The following is a 10,389-nucleotide window of genomic DNA, read 5'->3' as shown; positions in this document are numbered from 1 at the left end:
AGGCCCCAATTGTCACCCACTAGGCCCACCACCCCTGGTTACTCAAGTATGACCTTGACTTGCATTATAGCCATAGATGCCCTCTAATATCTGTCATTTCATTAAGACTAAATTTTTTTCCAACAAACCAATTGTGCTTTGTGAAATTGGGCATTGAGATTTTTCGACCTTTTTTTAAAAGTAATGTTAGAATAATTATCTATTTCGACCACATTATTGTATCATCTGATATGTTAATCTAATTGTTAGTATTACATGGGAGATATACGTTAGTGGTGGAACTTATTATATTGACAAGATAATAAAGATACGTATAATATGATATAAAAAATTAATAAATGTAATCTTATTGTGTTGTTAATAAGGAATCCATGACCTTACCTTCTATGAGACCAGGGTAAATCCTGGATATGTACGGTCAGGGCTAGCTTCACATATCAAGTGAAAAAGACTCGAATTTAAGAGGTCTTGGTTATTTACATGGGATCTTATTATTCAAGTTGACTTTCGTTTGAGAAATTTCAATTTTAAAATTTACTATGAAACAGAACCAAGAAAAAAATATTATGTGAACCAAAGTGTTATTTACCAAGAATAGAGAGTAATTTTACAAAAGAATTGAGAGAAATCCAACATAAAGAAGTTAGATTAGGCAAATTAAACCCAAAAAGAGAGAACTGTGGATAACGGGTCAAGATAGGAAAACTTGCGCCTTATCCCTTGTTTGTTTACCCAAATGGTCACTAGGATAAGGGTAGGGGTTAGGATAACATATTCAGCCTCTCAGGATTTAATTTTTGGGAGATTAATTTGTTTTTTTGTTTAATCCTATCACATAAATTGAACAAACACAATGCCCATACTAGCGACTGGTGCACACGTAATGCTCCTATAAAAAATATATAATTTATAAATAAAAAAGATGAATAAAATTTATTTATGTTTTTTGAGATTTAAATATCTGAATCAGTTTAATTTTTTCGTAAGACAATTTTGAAGTCATCAATTGTAAAACAATTTTGAAAATATACGTTTGATGAAATTCACACCAAATGACATACATATCTTCTACGCACATAGTTGGGGAATATTTCGGAGTATCCAAATGAATTGTTCACATGGTCTAAGAACATGGTTAAAATGGCAAAAGAAATGTGTTTGAAAACATTCTTACAAACCATTCTTATTTATTTTTAAGTTGTTTTTTAATATTTTTTTGATTATTCAAAAATAGTCTAAATTTAATTGCTGAAAATTCAGAGTCACTAAGGTAGTTGTACCTTGTCCCCTTTAATTTGCCACTTTTAGTTACAGAAAATTATTTTCTCTTCTTATTATTATTATTATTATTATAATTATTATTATTATTATTATTATTTCCTAGTGGATGCTAGTGGGAGTTGTATGCTATGTCATAATTTTTACTTATACTGATCCACTTACACCTCTATGAAAATTAAAATTATTTTGAAAGATGCTCCTAAATTTCTTTCTCATACATTATTTTTTCACAAAATCACCAAAATTCTACTAAACAAAGTGGGATTTCAAAGTAGCAATATATGACAAGCGTGTTCAAGCAACCAAATCTTGAATTAACCACTCGACCCTTTAACTTAGTGGTTGTATAGTATTTTGTGATATGTCATTGTGGTTTAACTTTTATGGATAAGAGCATGATATTTGTGTTGTTTATTTCTTTTTCATTATGGGTTGTATCATATGTAAATAATGATGGTTGTTGAGTTTTGAGTATGGTGATTGGTGATTAATTGTTCGGTTTGGTGATGATTGACTTTTTAACTATTGTTAGGCTAGTGATGTGGTTGATAGAATAGTTCTCTTTTTTGTAAGTACTTTCCAACCGATTTAAAAAAAAAAAAAAAAAAAAAAAAAAAAATTTAAAAAAAGAGTCTTGAATGAGTTGACAATTATTGGTGCAACTACAATATAAAAGGTGGTCATTCCATGGCAAATAAAAATCAGAAAACCAAAAATTGCAAATCCTCATTTCTTGGTGTATTTGCTACTTCATTTTGGTATTAATTTTTGCTGCGTCATCTTATCATGAACATGTTCATGAAAACGGTGATGGTTGAAAATTTTCATCAATTTCTCCATGTGTTTGTCGTTGTTTCACTTTTACTATGCATGAAGCCTGCTCGTGGACTCTCCTCAAGAGTTGAAGAAGATGCTAAAACCAAGTGCATAGAGAGGGAAAGACAAGCTCTGCTCAAGTTTAAAGATGCTCTTATCGATGATTATGGTCGTCTCTCATCTTGGGGGAGTGAAGAAGATAAAAAAGATTGTTGCGAATGGAATGGAGTTGGGTGCAACAACCACACTGGTCATGTCACCATGCTCGATCTTCATTTATCGTTCGATGCTTCTTATCATCCACTGCATGGTAAGATTAGTACTTCATTGCTTGAATTGCAACATTTGAAGTATTTGGACCTCAGTGGAAACAATTTTCATAGCCACATCACAAAGTTAAGCAACCTTTCTAACTTACAGTATCTTAATCTTGGCTACAATTCTAATCTTAAGTGTGAAAATCTTGAGCTGCTTTCTCATCTTTCTTTATTAAGTCACTTGGACCTTAGTTCTGTTAACCTCAGTAAAGCGGTCGACTGGATTCAATCTATCAATAATCTCCCTCTCCTAAAAGAGTTAAGTTTAAGGGATTGTAGACTTCCTGACATCACTCATCCCTCGCTTCCTTTTAATTTTTCCATGTCTCTTTCTGTACTTGATCTATCTGGCAATTATCTCTCTTCTTCAATATACAGTTGGTTGTTCAACTTTAGTAGTAGCCTTATCGATGTAGACCTTTTTGGTAACCAGTTAAAAGGTCCGATTCCTGATTCTTTTGGAGGCATGATTTCCCTCACAAATATCAGTCTTGGTTACAGTCATCTTGAAGGTGCCCTTCCAAAATCCTTTGCAAATTTAACTCGTTTGCAATCTTTACATCTGTCTGGAAACAATTTAACTGAAGAATTTCATCAGTTCCTTCAAAAGTTGTCTGGGGTAGAGGACTCACTGCAGGCTTTGCTGGTGGATGACAATCGACTTAGTGGTCCATTGCCTGATTTTACAAGATTTTCTTCCTTAAGAGAATTGTCTGTTGGCTATAATCAATTAAGTGGGTCCATCCCAGAAACTTTTGGACAACTTCGTAGTCTTGTTTATCTTCGGTTATATGGAAACCAAATTATAGGGTCACTACCTGACCTTTCAATGTTTCCATCATTGACAGAGTTAGAGCTTGGACACAATCAATTGAATGGGACCATGCACAGAAATATTGGAAAACTTTCCAAGCTTGAGTTTTTCAGTGTCGCTTCCAATTCGTTAAAAGGCATAGTCTCTTTTAACTTCAGTTCTGATTGGGTTCCTCCTTTCCAACTCGATACTATAATGTTGTCATCTTGTAAGCTGGGGCCTCATTTTCCAAAATGGCTTCAAACGAAAAATAACCTCTCTGAGCTTGATATCTCAAGTAATGGAATTTCAGATGTTGTTCCTAATTGGTTATGGGATCTATCCCCAGGTTTGATTTCTTTAAATCTCTCTAACAATCTGATCAAAGGCTTGTTACCTGATCTCTCATTGAAGTATCGTGGCTATCCTACTATAGATTTAAGTTCGAATCACTTCATGGGTCCAATACCACTAGTTCCTCCTAATGTAACACTTCTGAATCTCTCCAAAAATAAGTTCTCAGGTTCACTTTCTTTCTTATGTGCAAATACGGGTATGGAGCTCACCTATCTTGACCTCTCAAATAACTTACTATCAGGAGAGCTTCCAAGCAGTTGGGTGCACCTCAAAGCACTATCCATCATTAATTTGGCATACAATAATTTGTATGGAAAAATTCCGAGCTCAATGGGTTCCCTAGGCCAGATTCAAACTTTGCACTTGCGTAACAACAATTTCTCTGGGGAAGTTCCTTCTTCACTAAAGAGATGCACAAAGTTAACGATGATTGATCTGGGAGGAAATAGATTCACAGGAAAAGTACCAGTATGGATAGGGGCACACCTAACAAGTTTAATTGTTCTGAGTCTACGATCCAATGAGTTTGAGGGAAGCATCCCTCGACATATATGTCATCTTAACCAAATTCAAATTTTGGACTTCTCCCAAAATCGTTTATCAGGAAACATACCAAACTGTTTTGACAATTTTACAGCCATGGTGGAAAGTAAGAGTTCTAGTGCAACCCTTTCTTTTTATTATCTGGCATTTCTTGGCAAAGGTTATCAAGGTGGCAGCTATATTGACAATGCTTTGGTGCTGTGGAAAGGACAAGAATCGGAATACAGAACTACTTTGGGACTACTAAAAAGCATTGATCTTTCTAGCAATAAACTTGCTGGGAAAATTCCTAAACAAGTTGGGAGTCTTGTAGGGTTGGTTTCTTTGAACCTATCACGAAACAGTTTAACAGGAAATATCATCCAAGAAGTTGGTCATATGAAATTGTTGGATTCTCTTGACTTGTCTACAAATGAGCTTTCTGGCGCAATTCCTACCAGTCTCGCTGACCCAAATTTTCTCAGTGTGTTGAATTTATCAAATAACAGGTTGTCAGGAAAAATCCCAATAAGCACTCAATTGCAAAGCTTTGATTCCTCTGTGTACTCAGGAAACCCTAAACTTTGTGGGCTTCCACTTCCAAATAAATGTCCAGGAGAAGAAATAGTTGTGGAAACTCCAGTTCTTGTTCAAGAAGATGATGACAAGTTTATTACCACTGGATTTTACATTAGTATGGGGCTAGGTTTCACCCTTGGATTTTGGACAGTTTTTGGCACTATGATTTTTAACAAACCATCTAGACATGCCTATTTCGAGTTCTTGGACCGGATAAAGAATTGGTTTTATGTTACAAGTGCACTGGGTATGGCTAGACTGCAAAGGAGGCTTCAGAGGTAAACGGTAAGTATTTTTTTTCAATTTTGTTGTCTTATCTTTTTGTGTCTTGATCTTTGCTAACAAGTTAGACATTTTTTTTTTTCTTCAAATCCTGCATAAGCTGATTTAAGCACACACTTGCTATTTGCTTGAGTTTTGTGGGTTTTCTTAGGTCTATTTTATAATTATAATACACGTGTGCAGGTCTATGTTGCAAGCAATCTTCAGCTCATTGGTCTCAAGATCTATCTATATGGTAACTTCTATTGCCACCCTAATTTTTGACCAAGCAATGGCTTGACATCCACTATATGTTTAGTTGTCACTGATAAATAAAATGATCCAAAAATTAGCTTTACCTTCTGATCCTTTTCTGTTTGATTATATCCAACTTCTATTCCTATATACATTTTTTCTTTTCTTGCAGAAGTCATTCACTCCAACAATAATTTTGTAAATCTTGTAATAACAGTGATGATGATGTGCTCTGCCATTGCAAACCTAACAAAAGCATTAAAGTTGTGCCATATTTATTCAATGATACTGAATTAATCCTCTGTTTATAAACTATATTGATGGCTAGTCAATATTTAGTTGGCTTTAATATAACTGATAATCACATTGTCGTTTTTTTATTTTTTGTTTTTTGTTTCCATTTTTTTGCTATGTTTTCCAGGAAGTTAGGCCACGCCTAAGAGACACGAGCAGCGAGTTTAGAGCATACGGAGCTATCAGCACCAACTGTTACTAGGCCCTCTATGTATTTGTTGAAATGATGAAATAACTTCATAAATATTTATTTTCATGTGTAATTGTATTGTGGATTGTGTGTTCGGATGGATTGCAAAATGTTTTTTGCTATGAAATGTTTGTTTTATTACCAGTCTAGTTAATTTTGTAAATTATTGAGCATGACTATATACTCATGACCTGCTTGTTGTATGAAAATATAGCTTCTATTTGGAGGAATTTATTCTACTTTCAAGAAATTAATTAAAAAGGAAAATACATGAAATTCGTTTATTTGATTTTTTTTATATTTTATTTTCTGTGGGTGGATATGCCTCGATAATTTGTTATTGGAAAGTCCAATTCATGGGTAAGTCTATAGTACATTTTGTTTAAAAAATGTATGGTACATCGAAAATCAATGGCTCAGATTGAGCCACATCATTAAAAGTGACCTGGTAAGCAGGTCACTTTTTATAGTTATGAGCTAAAATCATATTTGTTCATAACTATAATCAAATTAATCATAACTTAGTTATGAGCTCTCATCACTTATCTCATAACCATATCTCATAACCAGCACCATTTTGTTGATAACCAATATCATATATTTCATAACTACAATCACATATCTCATAACTACATCTCATAACCAATATCCTTTAGCTCATAATCACAACACTCTGATCATAACCACTATCACATATCTCATAACTATTAATCACATATCTCATAACTACTACTCATATAGCTCATAACCACATCTTATAACCAATCCCCCTTTGACTCATAACCAACATTACATATCTCATAATCAACACCCTTTTGCTCATAACCACATCACTTTGATCATAACCAATATCACATATCTTATAACTAATAACCACATATCTCATAACCAAACACCCTTTTGACTCATAACTACATCACTTTGCTCATAACCAAAATCACATATCTCATAATCAACAATCATATATCTCATAACCATTACCCACATATCTCATAACCAACACTCTTTGGCTCATAACTAACATCACATATATCATAACTACTAATCACATATCTCATAACACCCTTTGGCTCATAGTCACACCACTTTGATCATAATTAACATCACATATCTCATAACCATTAGTCATATATCTCATAATCAATACTCTTTGGCTCATAACCATACCACTTTACTTATAATCACTAATCACATATCTCATAACCAACATTCTTTGGCTCATAACCACATCACTTTACTTATAACCACTAATCACATATCTCATAACCAACATTCTTTGACTCATAACCACACCACTTTACTCATAACCACTAATCACATACTCATAATCAACATTCTTTGGCTCATAACCACACCACTTTACTCATAACCACTAATCACATATCTCATAACCAACATTCTTTGGCCACACCACTTTACTTATAACCACTAATCACATACCTCATAACCAACATTCTTTGACTCATAACCACACCACTTTACTCATAACCACTAATCACATATCTCATAACCAATCCCCCTTTGACTCATAACCAACATTACATATCTCATAATCAACACCCTTTTGCTCATAACCACATCACTTTGATCATAACCAATATCACATATCTTATAACTAATAACCACATATCTCATAACCAAACACCCTTTTGACTCATAACTACATCACTTTGCTCATAACCAAAATCACATATCTCATAATCAACAATCATATATCTCATAACCATTACCCACATATCTCATAACCAACACTCTTTGGCTCATAACTAACATCACATATATCATAACTACTAATCACATATCTCATAACACCCTTTGGCTCATAGTCATACCACTTTGATCATAATTAACATCACATATCTCATAACCATTAGTCATATATCTCATAATCAATACTCTTTGGCTCATAACCATACCACTTTACTTATAATCACTAATCACATATCTCATAACCAACATTCTTTGGCTCATAACCACATCACTTTACTTATAACCACTAATCACATATCTCATAACCAACATTCTTTGACTCATAACCACACCACTTTACTCATAACCACTAATCACATATCTCATAACCAACATTCTTTGGCTCATAACCACACCACTTTACTTATAACCACTAATCACATACCTCATAACCAACATTCTTTGACTCATAACCACACCACTTTACTCATAACCACTAATCACATATCTCATAACCAACATTCTTTGGCTCATAACCACACCACTTTACTCATAACCACTAATCACATATCTCATAACCACATCTCATAACCAATACCTTTTGGCTCGTAACCATACCATTTTGATCGTAACCACCATCACATATCTCATAACCACATCTTATAACTAACATCATTTTCACCAATAACCCCTAACTTTGATCATAACCAACTCAAAACCACTAACCACATATCTCTATTTTAGATTTACTTACTAAATACAATAAAAAGGGTAATATACAAACAATATACATTTTAAAATATTTATATACACAGACATACATATAAATAATTTGACTAAATTTTAATAAAAAATGTGTTGAAAATTTTTATCTACGATTCACTACAAGAAAAGTGGGCTTATGAGACGGAACTTTTTTGCGACGGCACAACTTGCCGTCTCAAGCAAAAAATGTGACTTTTTGAGACGGCATAACTTGCTGTCGCCAAAAAATGTGACTTTTTGAGACGGCACTTTCTTTTCTTTATCTCTCTCATCTCTCTTCTCTTTACCTCTCTCACTTATCTCTCTCTGTTTTTCTCTCGTTTATCTCTTTTCGCTCTTTTCTCTCTCTCTCTCTCTCTATCTCTCTCTTTGTCTATACCTTTTCATCCATTTTTTCATCTCCATCTCTCTCTTCTCTTTCTCTCTCTCTCTCTCTTACTCATCACTCTTCTCTCTATATTTGTCTGTCTATTTGTCTCTCTCTCTCTCTGTGTCTCTCACTCATCTATTTCTTCTCTCATTTCTTCTCTTTCTGTCTCTTTCGTTCATCTCTCTTCTCTTTATCTCTCTTGCCCATCTCTCTTCTCTTAATCTCTCTCATCTTTCTCTGTCTCTCTCGCTCATCTCTCTATCTTTCTCTCTGTCTCTCTATCTTTCTCATTGTCTCTCTCGTTCATCTCTCTTCTCTCTATCTCTCTTTGTCTCTCTCGTGTATCTCTCTTCTCTCTGTCTCTTTTCTGTCTCTCACTCTCTATCTCTATCTCTATTTCTTTCTCTTTCTCTTTTTCTCCCTCTCTCTTCTACCACTATGTTTGCGTTGCTCACTCTCTCCCTCCCGTCTTCTCTATTTACTGAGCTCCCTCTCGATTTATCGATCCACTACAAGAAAATGCACTTTTAGCGACCACTTTGTCTCTCTCTCGCTCATCACTCTGTCTCTCTTTCTCTCTCTCTCTCTCTCCTTTATCTGTCTCTCATTCATCTCTCTCTCACCACCCATCTCCTCTACCACCTTCACCACTACTGCAAACGCCATTCCACCACCACCACTACTTCCACTGTCGCCACTTCACCTCTACGACTACCATGACTACTACCATTGCTACCACTCCACTACCACCACTACTACTACTACTACTATTACCTCTCATCCACCGCCGCCACTCCATCTCCCATCTCCCATACCACTACCACAACTTCATCACTAATCTCCTTCGCCATCACCACCACCACCACCACCACCTCTTATCCATCACTTTCACCACTATTGTCGCTCCCTTTCCTCTACTACAAAAAATTTGTTTGATTATGATTTTTTAATAGAGTGTTGAATTGAGTTTTGAATTGTATGTGGAATTGAGTTTTGAAAGTTTGATGTGACATGTGAAATAAAAAAATTTGTTTGGTGATGAGTTTTTAAAATAGTTTTCAAAACTTAATTCAATATATAATTGATAATCAAATACATAACTCATAACTCGATATCCGTATTTTTGATCAACAGTCATAACCAAACTATTTTTAAAATACTCAAATAAAAAAATGTTTTTTTTTTCAATTAATTGTTTTTAAGTAATTTTTTTGAATATTTTTTTTTTCAAATCATTTTTTTTTTCAAACAACTTTTATGTCAATTATTTTCTGTCAATTAATTTTTTTGTCAATTAATTTTTTAAGCATGTATAAACATTAAAAATATTAAAAATATTTAAAAAATTAAAAAATTAAAATATTTAAAAAATTAAATATTAAGAATATTAAAAATATTCCGAAAATCTAAACCTAAAAACCTCAATTTCCCCCGTCTTTCCCCATTTTTTTTCATTTCCTTTTAGGTTTGTAGAGCCCATTACCCACCACCCGCCACCATTTTCCACTACCGTCTTCCGCCACCACCACCCACCCCCTACCACCACCTGCCACCACCACCCACCACCCGCTACCATCACCCACCAGCCACCACCGACCTGTCACCCACTCACCACCACCACCACCACCTACTTGCCACCACCACTCATTACTTACCTGCCACCACCATCCACCACCTGACACCACCAACTACCCACCACTACCAGCCACCTACCACCCACCCACCCGCTACCACCACCCATTACCACCCCCCACCACCACCCACCTGCCACCCACCTGCCACAACTACCCACCATCCACCACCACCACCACTCGCTACCACCTACCACCCGCCACCGTCACCCACCCACCCACCACCACCACCACCCGCCACCTACCCGCTATCCGCCACCCACTTGCCA

At 35.1% G+C, this 10,389-nt stretch overlaps 1 protein-coding gene across 4 annotated transcripts in view; it reads left to right on the top strand.

Moving 5' to 3' along the window:
* The first annotated feature begins 2,039 nt into the window (after positions 1-2,039).
* LOC145823217 (receptor-like protein EIX2) overlaps positions 2,040-10,389 on the top strand; it is a 192,369-nt gene continuing 184,019 nt past the window's right edge. Inside the window, exons 1-3 of one of the 4 annotated variants that reach the window (XR_014365489.1) lie at positions 2,040-4,950; positions 5,131-5,182; positions 5,603-5,795. Coding sequence is in view for 1 of the 4 variants with exons in the window: in XM_082922774.1 (XP_082778900.1) it covers positions 2,068-4,947 (2,880 nt within the window). In the remaining 3 variants the exon portion in view is untranslated. The other 3 variants (XR_014365490.1, XR_014365487.1, XM_082922774.1) reach the window with 3 other exon arrangements.

This window comes from Camellia sinensis, chromosome 1 (assembly GCF_055761805.1).
Source record: "Camellia sinensis isolate YWXY chromosome 1, ASM5576180v1, whole genome shotgun sequence".
Classification (NCBI taxonomy): Eukaryota; Viridiplantae; Streptophyta; class Magnoliopsida; order Ericales; family Theaceae; genus Camellia; species Camellia sinensis.
This window is presented reverse-complemented; position numbering and strand designations above follow the sequence as displayed.